We start from the raw sequence: 19,430 nt of genomic DNA on the forward strand, positions 1-19,430 counted from the left end.
TCTATTGACTGCAATGGCAAGTCAAAGAGTTCCGTACAAGGCACACACATGGCTCTCGGCATGGGTACCAGCATCCCTGCTGCCCTTTCAATTGATATCTTCATAATGTTCCCGTTTTAGTAGAGTTGAAATTAAAAATTTCCCAAGACATTCATAAATCTTATATTTGTCATCAGTTATGATTTTCACCTGACTCAGTGTTGGGTCTATGAGCGTCAATCCCATCACCTTAATCATCAGCAGATGGGTGAGCCTCCCGGACTCACAGGCACTTGTGTGAGAGCTCACAGGTAAGGGTCCTTCCTAAAATATCATAGGTTGCAAGACTATGCCCTTCAATGATATGTTTCTATTACACTGAGGCTTGTTAGAGAAGAGTAAGATAACCAGAAGTCAACTTACAGGAACTAAATGAAGAAAGACCAAGAAACAAACAGAAAAGCTGGAAGAAACTCACTTTCTCTTTGATGAGAAGCTCTTTTTTTCATTACTATTGTATAGCTTTACACTACAAAAATATGGCTAATTTGTCAATGCCCTGATTATTGTCAAACACTGCTTTGTGTATGGATCCAGTTAGTTGCCATTAGGAATAACATTTGAATTCGGCACAGAATCACTTGTCATGCATACACTGAACCCAAAACACTAAAGACATATTCATTTGGAGAAGAAAATGTCATCACTCTCTCTCAGATCTGCTGTTACAGTCCTATACACCACGAAAGTGAAACTTTTATCAACTTTGTGAACTATTATTTCTATCATTACTTTTATAATTATACACAAACCTCTAAACGTCAACATAGTCTTTCATTTGGAATTTTCATGTATATATAAAGTAGAAACTTTTTTTAGTGGGTTCTTTTAACAAAGAAGTATACAAATCATCCATGAACTATTATTCCAGTAGTATAAACAAACAAATCAAATACTGCGGGGATATTACTGAAAAGGTTAACTGTGATTATTTCTGAAATTGTGTTCTTTCTTTATGCTTTACAGTATTTTCTACATTCTCTAAAATGAAAGTGCCTGAGTCTCATCACTGAAAATACAAACATGATTAGTTTTTAAAGAGGCATGGGTAAAACAGCATATGAATATCAATGCTTTTAAAATAATATGAAAGATTATGTGCACCTTGGAAATGGTCAAATTAAGGATCCTTCCAGAAATTGCATGAATTCAGATGCAACTACCTTCGGGTACTATATAACCACAAATCACCTAAAGAGAAGTGGCTTTTTGGGTTGGTTTTGTTTGTTTTTGTTTGTCTTTGTTTTTGTTTTGCAGCAGGAGAACTTCTTTTTGCAAAGAATTTTTAACTGATTTCAATTTCAGGAACATAAAGTATCTCTGGTATAAAGTGAAACCATCCAATAAATGGCTTTACAAGGCCTAGTGCTAACTATGAAAAAACAAAAATACTATCACTGTATTTTTCCACTGCTCATATATTTAAACCATTACGGATTTCTGCAATATGCACCTGCTATCTAAACTTCTTTTGCTAGGTCAAGCCCTCCTAAAGAGGAATCTGAGTGCTGGGTTATTTTTAAAGCTGTGTAACTGGCTCACACTCCCTCTCAAACCTTCTGAGCCTAATCCCAGCAACTATCTTATGTAAAATTGCTATTCTCCGCACTCAGTGGTATCTGCCTGAAACACATATGCACACGCATGCGGAAACCCACAGATACCCACACAGCTGCCCCACCACGCCATGCTTACAGGATGCCTGTCATTGTGACAATCTCTCTTCCTGGATTATTTCATTTAATCCTCACAACAGCTGAAAGGGGTAGAAATAATTATATCAACTTTAAAGATAAGAAAATTAGACTCCGAAATGGGCTCAAGGTCATGCAGTTAAGCAAGTCCATCTACCCCTTTCTTTCGTTTCGTTACTGAGTATCCACAATGTACCACGTCCTGTTCTAGAATAGAAATACAGCCCATGCTCCTAGGGTTGCTTATCTGAAATTCAAGTTTAACTGCACATCCTGAACTTTTATGTGCTAAGTCTGGTGATCCTATGTTGCTCCTGGTCACTATGCCATAGTGCAAGCTAAGTTGACTCAGTGGGTAGGCCAATCCCTCCCATGGCTGGGCTGGGACTGTGGTGAAATGAGATGGATAGAGACCTTAAGAAACTCTGGGATGGAGACTTCCAGGAATGCTGGGATAGAGACTTCCGGGGACACTGGGATGGAGACCTCCAGGGAGGCTGGGATGGAGACCTCAAGGAATAATAGAATGGAGCCCTCTGGGGATACTGGGCTGGAGACTCTCAGGAATAGGTGTCCCCTGGGGACAGTTCTCAGGTGCTGTCTGCAGTCAGGACAGAACTACGGTGATGTCTCTTCCAAATCTTCATTTTCTCAGTGGCTTCTCACATCCCCATTAGGAGAATCTGTGTCACTGACCAAAAGCCTACCACCTGCAGAGTGTAGGCATATATGTGACACTGCCCTGTTTGTGTAGTGCCAAGGACCTCCAGAAACAATGGAGTGTCTTTTGAGTCAAGCTCACAGGAAAACTGTTTCCAAAACTCTTTAGAGTTGAATGAGACATGCAGGATTCAGCTACACCAGTTGAGGTCATAGTTGCACCTGCTACCCCAGCAGGGGGCCCTTCCCTTGGCTAAGGGTGAGAGTCCGTTTTCCCTAAGGATTAGCTTTGGGGTTTAGAGACTGCTACTCCCTGTGTCTTGCCCAACTGTAGGCATCTGGAATAAATCTGCTACGACTCCAGCCCCTCTTTCCCTAAGTGTCCCACCAAATGCAGAGGGTCACACATAGAAATCAAATCCTGGAAATAAATATGGTGAATCAATAGGTATCTTTGAGCTTCTGCCCAGAGGAGAAAGCGTGCTACATTTTAAAGAAAACAAGAAAAGACAGCCACATCCTCTACCATCTGGTACGTCACTATCTGAGAATGGGAAAGGGGAGAGTGAAACATGAACAGAAATAATGCAGTAAGTGCAGTAATGAAGAGAGATGGCAGGTGTGCCAACAGAACCGTACAGAGCAGGGAACATAGCAGCTCAGTCCCAAAGGAGGACCCTTGAGCCAGATCTTTACAATGAGTATGAGTTCACCCAGTGGATAACTTGAGATGTGGGTGGGTGGTTAGCTAATATTCTAGGAAAGCAAAAGAGATCACCAAATCCCAGAGGCAAGAAGGAGAACATTCTATAGTTGTGGGCAACATAAATAATTCCTCGTGCCTGGACTATGTGAGAATGAAAAGTGTGTCTCTATAGGATGTAGGACGATGAGCCAGAGGGTCTGATGGGCCACACCAGAAGAGTCTAATAAATCCAAACTAATCCAGAAGATCCCTGGAGAAAATAGTATTTCTATAACATAAGGGAAGGCATACAAGTCCTAAGAACTCCGGTAGGAGCTACTGAGGCTTGTATTTTTAAAAGATGACTTTGGCCATGGTATGCAGAAGGAGGAGAAAACCTGGAGGCCAGGAGACCAGTTAAAAAGCCCTGCAGGGCTTCCCTGGTGGCACAGTGGTTGAGAGTCCGCCTGCCGATGCAGGGGACACGGGTTCGTGCCCCGGTCCGGGAAGATCCCACATGCCGTGGAGCTGCTGGGCCCGGGAGCCATGGCCGCTGAGCCTGCGCGTCCGGAGCCTGTGCTCCGCAACGGGAGAGGCCACGGCAGTGAGAGGCTTGCGTACCGCAAAAAAAAAAAAAAAAAAAAAAGCCCTGCAGGGCGTGGCCCAGGCTCCCAGTGATGGAATTTGATGGAAGTCAGCATTAGAAATCCCCCAGCTAGTCCCAATGGGCTGAAGTAAGTATAAGAGTACCAAGTAAGCCCATCCAATCCATACTCACTGTCCAATCAATAAACACTAAAAGAGATACAAGTGACATGTTAAGTGCCAGGAACTAAACCGACTTCTGTCTGTTCATTTAAGTTATGACCGTACGTCTTGAGTCTTCAAGTGCTGGGTGGATGAACGAGGTCTTCTTAAGATCTGAGAGCAAAGGCAGTGATTCTAGAAACTGTTCAGTGTTTGTCCAGAGCTTAAGCCAGATTTAGCTTCACTCACGTAGAAATTGCACAACCTCTCTTGCTATGAAGGTATGTTTCATAATCTAGTACATTTGGCCGAAACAGATAACGTGCACTCCTCTGCCTAAAGTGCTTTCCTTGAAGGCCAGAAGAGTCCAAAATCTACAAATCATCTCTTTGGGTTATTACGTCATTTTTCCTAAGAGATGAACATAAAATATTTTTTAAACATCATCCTCAAACACACTGGCAGGATAGGTGATTGGAAGGCAGGGATTACACATGTTTTCTAAGGAAGTCATGGTAAATACGAGGGATGCAACACAAGATCTGTTCCGATTGGGTTCCAGTGGCCTCACCTTCAAACTGGAAGGTCAGGCACTGACCTGGAGACAGGAGCACATGCTCCTTGAGAGAAATAAATAATAGCAACTCCCTTGAATTCTCAATTGACTGGTAAATATCATAATGGGGGTCACAAAGAAAGGTAGTGATGCGTGTTGGAATGGGTATCAAGGTCTCCTGATGTCTAGAATTATGATGAAGAGTATACTGACAAATAAGAACATGGTTTTTGGACTCAAACTTTGACTGTAACCTGGGTCCATCTTTGATTCAACATAATAAATGTGTCCCTGGGGTAACATTTATCCACCTTCTGTCTCAGTTTCCTCATCTCTAAAATAGGGATGGTGACAATACCTACCTCTCAGGTTCCACAGGTGGAAAAAATAAATGAATTCATGTTAGAACTGCTCCTGCCACTTGGGAAACACCCAATAAACTCCTGCTATGAAGAGCAGCAGTCATCTTATTAGTTGTAGCACACTTCATGACACTCGTACGGAATTTCATTCTTAGATTAAATATTACCTAGCACTCGTCAACTACGGCAGAGAAGCTTGTGTAACTGCAGAGATGTCAAATGAAGTCCGAAAATATCTGCGGAGGCAAAATGTAAGCTCTCTCACCTTGCTCCTACAAGAAGTTCTTTCTGTCCCGGGTCAAATGTTAACTGCGAGAAATCCACAGCATTCTTCGCTCTGAACTCCTGCAACCAGGGGCCAATTTCTAAAGAGGAAAAATAAATAGATAAAAAGATAAAAATGAATTTTCTTCCCCCCTCTGGGGACCACAGACAATGCACATCAGGTAGCAAACGTTACATTTCAGAGGATCTGAAGGGCCCCCCAGGTGATCATTTAGGGGCCACTGGAGGTTTCTGTCAGGGTGTCACATAATCCACACTGAGAACGTGTAAAACATAGAGGGCAGCCGCCCAATAAAAAGGAAGCGAAGCATCAATGCTTGGTTGTGATTACAAGCCAGATGCGCATTTTCCTTTTGCCTCTGGACTGGGCAGAAAATAACACAGCACTCACACGATTCAATAGAGGAATATTGAATGCAAACAAGATCATTTCCTGTGCAGCTTGATGGGAAGGAGCCAAAGATGTGGGAAAATCACAAAAGCCACAGAAGCACCATCTGCCTTCTTTCAAAGTGGACATTCCATCTCCCTGTCCTTTAGATTTCTATTTGGGCCCCAAGATTAGACTAGTTAAACACTCTCAGTCCTTTCTAGATGAGAAATTCACAGTCAATTCTAGGCCTTATTTGCATTTTTTAAGGGAAATCAGAAAATAGCCACTCTTTAGAGACAGGTTTTTAACAAGCACTGTTAACTCCTATTAAATGACCTCCAGCCTAGAGTCCGATTAGTACAACATGAGAGTATTTGAAGAGGGATAGAACTCAGCCTTATTAGCCATTTTTGCAACTTTCATTAGCTCATTTCTGACACAGAAAAAATCTTCAGTGAGTTGTCTGCCAGTTGTGCTGAACCTTATTATTATCCTTGACAACTAACCATGTGATCTGATTGTCTTTTTTTTTTTTTTTTTTTTTTTTTTTTTCTGTACGCGGGCCTCTCACTGCTGTGGCCTCTCCCGTTGCGGAGCACAGGCTCCGGACGCGCAGGCTCAGCGGCCATGGCTCAGGGGCCCAGCAGCTCCGCGGCATGCGGGACCCTCCCGGACTGGGGCACGAACCCGTGTCCCCTGCATCGGCAGGCGGACTCTCAACCACTGCACCACCAGGGAAGCCCCTGATTGTCTTTTTCCTTGAGTTTAATATTTTGAGTGATGTCACACTGACTAAACAGGTGCATGACAACTGGCAAATCGACAGTTATTGGTTTGCAGAAAAAGTGTGTAGCACAGAAATAATCTCTTGCACAAAACCAGATGCTAAAAAAAGATCTAATATGGAAATATGCCCATGTCTTAACACATGTCTTGTAGAAAGGCCTTTGTTGATGTAAATGAGGTAGATTATTTCCAAGCAATAGCTTTGTGTAACAAATATGGCTTTTCTCTACTATCAGTTATTAGGGGAAAAAACGGACGTGAACAGAAAGTTCTATTCTGCTTAAAGGAAACCAGTGTTGGGTTACATACAGATCTGTATTTGGTTTTTGATATTTTCATGTTATCTTGACTGTTTTTAGTATTTTATATAAAATTCTTCATTTTATAGGCAAGTCAATTTTTTTAAAAAAATCCTTATTTACTGCAAAATAAGTACAAGGTCCTGGAGCTATAAAAAGATGTTAATAAATGATCTGTTCCAGGAGTTTTTAATTCAGTTAGGGAAGGAGCACAAATATCTTCTTTAAACACAGTATCTATAGATACAAGATCTTTACAGGTATTTATAGGGTTACAGGAAGTATTCATACACAGAAAGGAGAGATGACTGAGGGGCTTAGGGACCAGGAAAAGAGAGATCTGACCAGAGATTCACAGAACAGATGTGTCCTGAGGAAGCACGAGTGCCATGTGGAAGACATGGTGCCCCCTGTGGCTGTAACTGGTATTGCTCATATTCACTCCTATGGGGCCCCAGATCAGTTTCTCTGCTCTTGGGCAAGAACACTAAGGCTCTTATGTTTGCATTGCTCACTGCAGTGCCTGCAGCTCAAGGTACAGTAGCTTGAATGTATAGGCAATACTAAATGTGTGGAATGAAAAAGTAAGAATAAGCTAGGGTTCTGTCTGTCCGTTTTTTTTTTTAATGAATTAAAAAAATTTTTTTCTTAATAATTTTTTTTCTAATTTTAATAACTTTATTTTATTTTATTTTATTTTATCTTCTCTTTCTTTTTTTTCTCCCTTTTATTCTGACCTCTGTGGAGGACAGGCTCTTGGTGGCCCAGCCAGGTGTCAGAGCTGTGCCTCTGAGGTGGGAGAGCCAAGTTCAGGACACTGGTGCACAAGAGACCTCCCAGATCCATGTAATATCAAAAGGAGAAAATCTCCCAGAGATCTCCATCTCAACACCAAGACCCAGCTCCACTCAACAACCAGCAAGCTACAGTGCTGGATGCCCTATGCCAAACAACTAGCAAGACAGGAACACAACCCCACCCATTAGAGAGCGGCTGCCTAAAATATAAGGCCACAGACACCCCAAAACACACCACCAGACGTGGACCTGCCCACCAGAAAGACAAGATCCAGCCTCATCCACCAGAACACAGGCACTAGTCCCCTATACCAGGAAGCTTGCACAACTACCTGAACAAACCTTAGCCACTGGAGACACAAACTAAAAACAACGGGAACTACAAAGCTGCAGCCTGCGAAAAGGAGATACCAAATACAGTAAGATAAGCAAAATGAGAAGACAGAGAAACACACAGCAGATGAAGGAGCAAGGTAAAAACCCACCAGACCTAACAAGTGAAGAGGAAATAGGCAGTCTAACTGAAAAAGAATTCAGAATAATGATAGTAAAGATGATCCAAAATCTTGGAAATAAAATGGAGAAAATACAAGAAAAGTTTAACAAGGACCTAGAAAAACAAAAGAGCAAACAAACAGTGATGAACTACACAATATATGAAATTAAAAATTCTATAAAAGGGATCAATAGCAGAAAAATTGAGGCAGAAGAACGGATAAGTGACCTGGAAGATAAAACAGTGGAAATAACTAAATAACTACTGCAGAGCAGAATAAAGAAAAAAGAATGAAAAGAATTGAGGACAGTCTCAGAGACCTCTGCAAAACATTAAACACACCAACATTCGAATTATAGGGGTCCCAGAAGAAGAAGAGAAAAAGAAAGGGACTAAGAAAATATTTGAAGAGATTACAGTTGAAAACTCCCCTAATATGGGAAAGGAAATAGTTGATCAAGTCCAGGAAGCACAGAGAATCCATACAGGATAAATCCAAGGGGAAACACACGCAGACACATATTAATCAAACTATCAAAAATTAAATACAAAGAACAAATATTAAAAGCAGCAAAGGAAAAACAACAAATAACACATAAAGGAATCCCCATAAGGGTAACAGCTGATCTTTCAGCAGAAACTGTGCAAGCCAGAAGTGAGTGGCAGGACATAGTTAAAATGATGAAGGAGGGGCTTCCCTGGTGGTGCAGTGGTTGGGAGTCCGCCTGCCGATGCAGGGGACACGGGTTCATGCCCTGGTCCGGGAAGATCCCACATGCCGCGGAGCGGCTGGGCCCGTGAGCCATGGCCGCTGGGCCTGCGCGTCCGGAGCCTGTGCTCCGCAGCGGGAGAGGCCACAACGGTGAGAGGCCCACATACTGAAAAAAAAAAAAAAAAAAAAAAAAATGATGAAGGAGAAAAACCTACAACCAAGATTACTCTACCCAGCAAGGATCTCATTCAGATTTGACAGAAAAATTAAAAGCTTTACAGACAAGCAAAAGCTAAGAGAATTCAGCACCACAAAACCAGCTTTACAACAAATGGTAAAGTAACTTCTCTAGGTAGGAAACACAAGAGAAGTAAAAGACCTACAATAATAAACACAAAACAATTAAGAAAATGGTAATAGGAACATACATATCGATAATTACCTTAAATGTAAATGGATTAAATGCTCCAACCAAAAGACATAGACTGGATGAGTGGATAAAAAAGCAATACCCATATATATGCTGTCTACAAGAGACCTATTTCAGACCTAGGGACACATACAGACTGAAAGTGAGGGGATGGAAAACGATATTCCATGCAAATGGAAATCAAAAGAAAGCTGGAGTAGGAATTCTCATATCAGACAAAAGAGACATTAAAACAAAGACTATTACAAGAGACAAAGAAGGACACTACATAATGATCAAGGATCAATCCAAGAAGAAGATATAACAATTGTAAATATTTATGCACCCAACATAGGAACACCTCAATACATAAGGCAAATACTAAGAGCCATAAAAGGGGAAATTGACAGCAACACAATCATAGTAGAGGACTTTAACACTGCACTTTCACCAATGGACAGATAATCCAAAGTGAAAATAAATAAGGAAACACAACCTTTAAATGATACATTAAACAACATGGACTTAATTGATATTTATAGGACATTCCATCCAGAAACAACAGAATACACATTCTTCTCAAGTGCTCACAGAACATTCTCCAGGATAGATCATATCTTAGGTCACAAATCAAGCCTTGGTAAATTTAAGAAAATTGAAATCGTATCAAGTATCATTTCTGACCACAACACTATGACATATCAATTACAGGAAAAAATCTGTAAGAAATACAAACACATGGAGGGTAAACAACACACTACTTAATAACCAAGAGATCACTGAAGAAATCAAAGAGGAAATCAAAAAATACCTAGAAACAAATGACAATGAAAACACAACGACCCAAAACCTATGGAATGCAGCAAAAGCAGTTCAAAGAGGGAAGTTTATAGCAATACAATCCTACCTCAAGAAACAAGAAACATCTCAAATAAACAACTTAACCTTACACCTAAAGCAATTAGAGAAAGAAGAATAAAAAAACCCCAACGTTAACAGAAGGAAAGAAATCATAAAAATCAGATCAGAAAGAAATGAAAAAAAAATGAAGGAAACAATAGCAAAGATCAATAAAACTAAAAGATGGTTCTTTGAGAATATAAACAAAATTGATCAACCATTAGCCAGACTTATCAAGGAAAAAAGGGAGAAGACTCAAATCAATAGAAATAGAAATGAAAAAGGAAAAGTAACAACTGACACTGCAGAAATACAAAGGATCATGAGAGATTACTACAAGCAACTATATGCCAATAAAATGGACAACCTGGAAGAAATGGGCAAATTCTTAGAAATGCACAACCTGCCAAGACTGAATCAGGAAGAAATAGAAAATATGAATAGACCAATCACAAGACCTGAAATTGAAACTGTGATTAAAAATCTTCCAACAAACAAAAGCCCAGGACCAGATGGCCTCATAGGAGAATTCTAGGAAACATTTAGAGAAGAACTAACACATATCCTTCTCAAACACTTCCAAAATATAGTAGAGGGAGGAACTCATTCCCAAACCCATTCTAAGAGGCCACCATCACTCTGACACCAAAACCAGACAAAGATGTCACAAAGACACAAAACTACAGGCCAATATCATTGACAAACATAGATGCAAAAATCCTCAACAGAATACTAGCAAACAGAATCCAACAGCACATTAAAAGGATCATACACTATGATAAAGTGCGGTTTATCCCCGGAATGCAAGGATCCTTCAATATACACAAATCAATCAACGTCATACACCATATTAACAAATTGAAGGAGAAAAACCATATGATCATCTCAATAGATGCAGAAAAAGCTTTCGACAAAATTCAACACCAAGTTATGATAAAAACCCTCCAGAAAGTAGGCATAGAGGGAACATTCCTCAACATAAAAAAGGCCATATATGATAAACCCACAGCCAACATTGTCCTCAATGGTGAAAAACTGAAACCATTTCCACTAACATCAGGAAGAAGACAAAGTTGCCCACTCTCACAACTATTATGCAACACAGTTTTGGAAGTTTTAACCACAGCAATCAAAGAAGAAAAAGAAATAAAAGGAATACAAATTGGAAAAGAAGAAGTAAAGCTGTCACTGTTTGCAGATGACATGATACTATACACAGAGAATCCTAAAGATGCTATCAGAAAACTACTAGAGCTAATCAATGAATTTGGTAAAGTAGCAGGATACAAAATTAATGCACAGAAATCTCTTGCACTCCTATACACTAATGATGAAAAATCTGAAAGTGAAATTAAGAAAACCCTCCCATTTACCATTGCAACAAAAAGAATAAAATTCTAGGAATAAACCTACCTAAGGAGACAAAAAACCTGTATGCAGAAAATTATAAGACACTGATGAAAGAAATTAAAGATGATACAAATAGATTGAGAGATATACCATGTTCTTGGATTGGAAGAGTCAACATTGTGAACATGACTATAGTACCCAAAGCAATCTACAGATTCAATGCAATACCTATCAAACTACCAATGGCATTTTTCACAGAACTAGAACAAAAAATTTCACCATTTGTATGGAAATACAAAAGACCTGGAACAGCCAAAGCAATCTTGAGAAAGAAGAACGGAGCTGGAGGAATCAGGCTCCCTGACTTCAGACTCTACTACAAAGCTACAGTAATCAAGACAGTATAGTACTGGCACAGAAACAGAAATATAGATCAATGGAACACGATAGAAAGCCCAGACATAAACCCATGCACATATGGTCACCTTATCTTTGATAAAGGAGGCAAGAATATACAGTGGAGAAAAGACAGCCTCTTCAATAAGTGGTGCCTGGAAAACTGGATAGCTACATATAAAAGAAAACTGGATAGCTACATATAAAAGAAGTGAAATTAGAACACTCCCTAACACCATACACAAAAATAAACTCAAAATGGATTAAAGACCTAAATGTAAGGTCAGACACCACCAAACTCTTAGAGGAAAACATAGGCAGCACACTATGATGTAAATCACAACAAGATCCTTTTTGACCCACCTCCTAGAGAAATGGAAATAAAAACAAAAATAAACAAATGGCACCTAATGAAACTTAAAAGCTTTTGCACAGAGAAGGAAACCATAAACAAGACCAAAAGACAACCCTCAGAATGGGAGAAAGTATTTGCAAACGAAGCAAATGACAAAGGATTAATCTCCAAAACATACAAGCAACTCATGAAGCTCAGTATCAAAAAAAACCAAACAACCCAATCCAATAACGGGCAAAAGACCTAAATAGACATTTCTCCAAAGAATATATACAGATTGCCAACAAACACATGAAAGAATGCTCAACACCATTAATCATTAGACAAATGCAAATCAAAACTACAATGGGATCTCACCTCACACCAGTGAGAATGGCCATCATCAAAAAATCTACAAACAATAAATGCTGGAGAGGGTGTGGAGAAAAGGGAACACTCTTGCACTGTTGGTTGGAATGTAAATTGATACAGCCACTCTGGAGAACAGTATGGAGGTTCCTTAAAGAACTACAAATAGAACTACCATACGACCCAGCAATGCCACTACTGGGCATATACCCTGAGAAAACCATAATTCAAAAAGAGTCATGTACCAAAATGTTCATTGCAGCTCTATTTACAATAGCCCGGAGATGGAAACAACCTAAGTGTCCATCAGCGGATGAATGGATAAAGAAGATGTGGCACATATATACAATGGAATATTACTCAGCCATGAAAAGAAACGAAATTGAGCTATTTGTAATGAGTTGGATAGACCTAGAGTCTGTCATACAGAGTGAAGTAAGTCAGAAAGAGAGAGACAAACACCGTATGCTAACATATATATATGGAATTTAAGAAAAAAAAAATGTCATGAAGAACGTAGGGGTAAGACAGGAATAAAGACACAGACCTACTAGAGAATGGACTTGAGGATATGGGGAGGGGGAAGGGTAAGCTGTGACAAAGCAAAAGAGAGGCATGGACATATACACAGTACCAAACGTGAGGTAGATAGCTAGTGGGAAGCAGCCGCATAGCATAGGGAGATCAGCTCGGTGCTTTGTGACCACCTGGAGGGGTGGGATAGGGAGGGTGCGAGGGAGGGAGACGCAAGAGGGAAGAGATATGGGAACATATGTATATATATAACTGATTCATTTTGTTGTGAAGCAGAAACTAACACACCATTGTAAAGCAATTATACTCCAATAAAGATGTTAAAAAATTAAAAAAATATATTCAATAATAAACTGTTAGATAAATTAAAATATTTTTATACCAGTAAAAGCGAAATAATACAATTATCAAAAAAGCATAAAGTATCTTTTATTTACACTTTTATTTGCAAACATGACACATAAAACACAGCATTTTAAAATGCTAACAGTGCTTTGCCAGATCCTTTTTGTTTTTAGCTGCATATCTGCTCACCATGAGTCTAGTGTTTATCAAGTCTCTTCATATGTTTCTTTGCAATGACATATAATAATCCATTTCTCACAGGTTCACTATAGGAAAAATCCACAAACTGCAAGTTGTACAAAATATTTGTTCTCTGGAATTGGGTTCTTCTAAACTTTACTGCTTCACCTTGGACAGCATGCCTGGTGGATTTCTAAGAAACCAAACAGTTATGATAGTTCATTTTTCTTGAAGTGCTCCTGATTTGGGTGTTCTTAACTCAAACGCAATTTAAAAACCACAAGTCTCAAATTAGGCTATGTTTTACAGCCTGGAATCCATGGTATAATAAGTATTCACAACATAAATAGACATTAAATAATAACCACAAATCAGTTAAATTATAGGAAAGAATGCATATATTATTCTAGGAAGGGCAAAAGCAGAGAGCCTGTATCAGGGGGTATTTGTCAGATGAGGCTGGCCAGGGGCAGGCTGAGGGCATGCTTCACTCTGAGAAGGACTTGCTTGTGTGACTTTTGGATATAGCATTTCTCAAAGTTAGATAATTGCAGGATAACACAGAACTAAATAAATGCATTTCATACTTATCCTGGGTATGTATTTTAAGAAAAATCTTAGGAAACAAAATTTCAGTGGGATCAACTACCATTTCATAACGAAATGAAATGTAGTCCCTTTCTGAATAAAGTGTAGGATTTGTGATTTCCATTGTTTCCCCAACTTTTCATTTGTTTGCATGATTTTCTGGCCATATCAGAAACACTTGTTCATTCTCAGGATGTAAGTGTTAGGTGAGAACCAGGTCTTCTCTGGTCCCCCAAATTCTGAGTTGTCCAGTGGTTACCAGAGACACACCTGGCAAGGCACAAAGAGAAGCTTCTGAAAGTTGTTAGTGAGCTGGGTTCAAAATCCACCTGGTAGGGGGCGTTGCCTTCTCCTTTGTTTATAACTTTTAAGATAGTGGAAACCTGTTTCATTAAACCATCTAGAGCCCTTATTGCTGGTGACTGCAGGATAAGAACCAAATTAATCAGTGGCAGGTTTTTACTGCTGGATAGCTCACACAAGAAGCAATTTCTATTCATCCATCCATCAAGGAAGACTTTTTTTTTTCGTTAAAAGATTATGCAAATTCATATGCAAACTAGGCGAGACCCTCAAATTCCTGGCCTGTGGCTGGCTTTGTCCTCCAGGTTGTGAAGTTGGTGCCTGGGCTGCCCTGCCCTGAACTCTGCTTGGTTTATAAGCTCCCTGCGTCACCCACAGGAAACTTTCCTGGTGCAGAAGGTCTTAATTTTGCCTTGTGACCTGAAGCATATGACTGCGGGCTATAAAATCTAATTGCAAAATCTTAATGTTGTGCCAGAGGACATTAAAAAGTAATTTCCTTCAGATTTACAACTTCAGAATTACAAATGATGTTAATATGATGAAAAGTATAAAAATGAGTGATTCCTATTCAACAGGCACTTAGATTATTCCAAGAGTCAGCCATGTGCTTGTGTGTAAGCAGTCATGGCGAGAAGTCTGAGAGGCACAAGTAAAGCCATTTGCCACTGGGTAACTACAGGGATTGCAGGAGACAGTTTCAGGAATTTCTTAGAATCTTAGGGTGTTTGGTTTTAAAATATTCTTAGACTTTGTTCTGCCACATGCTCAGGAATCGCCAGACTTTGGCTTTAAGACAATAAATCATTTGTTGAAGCTAACATCTCTTTCTGACAATTCAGGCTCAGTTTCTTCTCCCTCTCCTTGCTAGTGGAAACAGCATATGTTCTCATCTAAGACTCTACCACCACAGACCTCAGGAGTCAGGGGAAGAAGGAGGCCTCCACCACTCAAGAGACAAGCTAGGGTTGTCCCAGGAAGTCTCCTCATTTGAAGAAATGTGAAAAAGTCCCAAGGTGGTGTCTGCACAAGTACTGATTCTATCTGTACATCAGAACTAGAATGATTTCCAAAAGAGACCCAGATTTTTCCAGGAGCTTTAGGGTTAAGCATTAAGACAATGTATACCAAGAATATTCTTAGACAGTTTACGTAGTCAACTAATATTTCTTGAGTACCAGCTACATGAAGAACCCACCGTAGGTACTGGCTAGGATACAAAGTCATGTAAGACATACTTCTGCCTGTGAGACATTTATAATTTAGTTTAAAAAGTGAGATATATACACAAGAGAGTTAAGCCAATGAAGAGAAATGCTTGCTGGTACCAAGGAAAGTGTGATGATAAATGTTCCAAGGCAGCACTGTCCAATGAAAATATATTGCTACCTACCCATGTGAATTTTTCCAGTAGTGACACTGAAAAGTTGTTGATTTTCAACAATAGTTTATTTAACTCATATAGCCACGATATTATTTCAACATGTTATCAAAATAAAAATTTTGGAGACATTTTCATCGCATGTGTATGTTCTAAGTCTCTGAAGGCCAGTGTGTATTTTGCACAACCTACTGCACATCTCAGTTTGAACTAAGCACATTTCAACTGCTCAGTAGCCAAACATGGCTGGTGGCTACTCATTAGACAGCACATATCCAAGGTATTAGGAAAAGGACCTCCTTGATAATATAGAGGCATGGTTCTGTTACAGCCATTACTGAAAAGGAAATTAACTCTGGGTCCTCTCAGAACCAACTGCCAGCACCAGTTGCCTTATTTTTTTTAACAAACTATAAAACAGGAAAATAATAGAACAATAGTATGTGTTGGGAAAAATATATAAATTAATTCCCAGGAAGCAGCCCGAAGAGTACCTAAAGCATGGGAGGGTCTCAAGAAATACCAGTTCCCAACTTCACCACTGGGGGCAGTAGAGGGTGGTTTTCACCCATCTCACAATTTTACCACGAGGATGGCTCTATTAAATCTTTTGACAACATCCTGCGGACGAGGCCACATATCTGACATCAGTTTTGCCTCCTCTTAGAACTATATTCACTTTCATGTACTGGGGTTGGCCAAAAAGTTTGTTCGGGTTTTTCTATATGCTGTTATGGAAAAATCCAAACAAACTTTTTGGTCAACCTCATAAATCACATTCTATCAATACCTACTCAGGGTGTAAGACCCAGGCCAAATTTAGAAAGGCATGAAGAACCATTCAAAACCAACTGAAAAGTAACACCCTCTGTCAGAAATCTATTAATCCATTGAGAGGTTGTTCAGAAACGGGTTGACTCAGCAGGTCTGGGGCATTCAAACCCTGCACTTTCCGAATAAAGTCTGATCCTTTACCAGCTCCTGGGAGATAATCTCTAAGACCTTGGCATATCCTGCCTGATAAGAGTGATTCTGTATACCTGGGAGCCCTGATTAATGGTGGAGACCTTTGACCATGGTGTTATCAGTATGACCTCCATAGGGACAGGAGTCTAAATAACTAAGGTCAGCCACATGGGTGTTCCATGCCTACCGACTGAGTCAAAAAAAAAAGGAAAGCTCAAGTGAGATTCCCTGGTTGGCAATATTCCATACATTTTCCCATACATTTTGTCACGCATCTTGCTAAGAGAATTGAGTGCTCTCCAGATGATTCCACTGGGAGAGAACAAACAGAAAATTGGACTTTGCTCTATGTGCCTTCTACCTTTGCTAATTTTAATCTGTATCCCTTTTTTGTAATAAACCATAACAATGAGTATAACAACTTTGCTGAGTTCTGTGAATCTTTCTAGTGAAATCATTGAAACTGAGAGTAGTTTGGGGGACCCCAAACTCAGAGGTTATCCCCCTTGTGATGATAATCACAGTAAATAAAATAATAAGACCCATATAAATATGCCTGGAAGGTATTCTAATACAGACATGTGGGTTTAGGTGAGTCAGAAATACACAGAAATCACTCTCTCCCTATATCACAGGATTATGTAACCTGCTTTTCTAAGAAGAGATACTAGTTCTCTTGAACAGCTAAGACTCTCTTAGGTAGTCTGTCTACAGCTTTTCCAAAGGGGCAATTCTTTCCTAGGATCAAGCTCACCAAATTCTTTTTGTGAGTTGTAATCGACCTATGGCTGGAAAACAGGTAAATGTTATTCATCATATTATTAGTACATTTCACTGTGATTTTCTTCACATATTTTACAGCCCCTGTCCTGTTTTTGTTTTGTTTTCTTTTTGTTTTTCTTTTTGTTTTCCAATCCACTACAAGAAATTCTCTGCTTAGGAATTTTTACCTTGGATTCTTCCACAGAAACCAACAAGATAACAATAGATTAACGAAAATGAGCAGACATTCCATTACAGTATTCATTGTTGTATTCAATAATTAACACTGGGCTTCCCTGGTGGCGCAGTGGTTGAGAGTCCACCTGCCAATGCAGGGGACACAGGTTCGTGCCCTGGTCCAGGAAGATCCCACATGCCGTGGAGCGGCTGGGCCCGTGAGCCATGGCCGCTGAGCCTGCGCGTCCGGAGCCTGTGCTCCACAACGGGAGAGGCCACAACAGTGAGAGGCCCGCGTACCGCAAAAAAAAAAACAAAAAAAAAACAAACAAAAAAACATAATTAACACTGATATTCAATGAAGAAAGAAAGCCAAAATGCAACTGCTTTGGAGAGGTCTTTTAGGCGGGTTGGATAAAAGAAAGTCAGATTCCAAGTCATGAGTGTCCCAGTCCTCTCGTGCAATTCACACACACATTTGAAGGCACATTCTTAGTCTATGATGTCCCTGTGAACTCCCACCAACAGCCTTTGGAAGGCCATCCAATCTCAAGTGGCAAGGCTGCACTCTGCATGCACTGGCTTCCTCTGCCGGCAAGGTTCCATGGGCCACGGCCAACTGCCTTTGCTGGCCATCAGCCCCTCTCAAAGCCCCCTGCCCTTCACTTCTCTTCTGTTTTTCCCCAACAAACCCCCCGCTAGTTGCACCACAATCAGCTCTTCACTGAACTCATTCCCACTTCCCCACTTTGCTAACTCGATTCCACCTTTTCCGAACGACCTTCCTTCCTGCTCTCTAACAAATATAACAGGCTGGGAGCCACTTAAGAGTAGGGTGCAAGTTTATTAATATCTGTGTTTAGGATGTACTTCAATAGGCCTCAAATGAATATGCATTTGAAAATGAAAATGAACATTGAATAATATAATGCTGAACATTTCAAGGCCCAGTGCAGTCCCAGAATCTACCTGCATCCTTCTTTAATAACTCTCACTAGTCATTCTCTATCCCTTCTGGTCCACCAGACATCACCTGTGTAATGTAATACCTCTTGGTTGTTGATTATGTTTCAGTGGCACTTATGAACTATACCATTCTTTTAATTGTTTTATATGTGAACAAGTTCATATACAAATAATGTTGTATATTTATCTTTAAAAGCCATTTTTACCATTTGGTAAAGTTGTTAATATCTAGGCTCTAGAACAGGGACCGGTAAATGATGGTCCATGGGCCACCCTGGACCCATTGCCTGTTTTGTAAATAAGTTTTCATGGAACAGAGCATTCTTTTATGTATATTCTAGGGCTGCAATTGGGCTACACTGGCAAAGTTGAATACAGATTGTCTGACTTCCAAGGTCTAAGATATTTACTATCTGCCCTTTTACAGCAACAAAAATGTATTTCAGCCTCTGCCCTAGAAGATCTTAAACTAAGAAGAGCTCAATAAATATGTACTATAGATAATTAAACATAGTAAGTATAATTCTTTAGTAACAGACACAAAAAATAATACACAACCTTTAAGTAAGAAGGAACCTCTAGACACATCTACTCAAATGCCCCATTTTAAGGATGAGAAATCTGGAGTAATCATTCACCCTACATGATTTGCTCTGTAACACTTAGCATCCATAATTAATAGCATTTCCAGAATAGTTTATTCCATTAGTTTCATTTGTCCTTTAATATCTTTCAACTAAAGCAAAAAAAAGCACACAGAAAATCATTATTCTCCTCATGGACAAAAGTTGAGTGTTCCCTGCACAGAATCATTTTGAAACACCAGCTAATTACTATATTTCCACTTCCTCCCCCCAAAATAAATGCGCCTTTTGAAATTCCTAGCATGGCCTATCAGCTGATGTTATCTATGGTTCCGGAAAACTTATGCATCTCCCTCCCAGGCTTACTTTGGGACCAGTAGCACCAAGTCAAACAC

The 19,430-nt window shown here is 39.8% G+C and overlaps 1 protein-coding gene across 7 annotated transcripts in view; it reads right to left on the reverse strand.

The window, feature by feature from the left end:
• Positions 1-19,430, reverse strand: part of SEMA5A (semaphorin 5A) — a 477,675-nt gene that overhangs the window by 251,910 nt on the left and 206,335 nt on the right. For all 7 annotated transcript variants that reach the window (XM_027125304.1, XM_027125302.1, XM_027125301.1 and 4 more), the window contains one exon: positions 5,009-5,108. In XM_027125304.1, the coding sequence (XP_026981105.1) occupies positions 5,009-5,108 (100 nt within the window). The remainder of the gene's footprint in view (positions 1-5,008; positions 5,109-19,430) is intronic.

Source organism: Aethalodelphis obliquidens, unplaced genomic scaffold (assembly GCF_003676395.1).
Source record: "Aethalodelphis obliquidens isolate GAN/ISIS:26980383/991018 unplaced genomic scaffold, ASM367639v1 scaffold29, whole genome shotgun sequence".
Classification (NCBI taxonomy): Eukaryota; Metazoa; Chordata; class Mammalia; order Artiodactyla; family Delphinidae; genus Aethalodelphis; species Aethalodelphis obliquidens.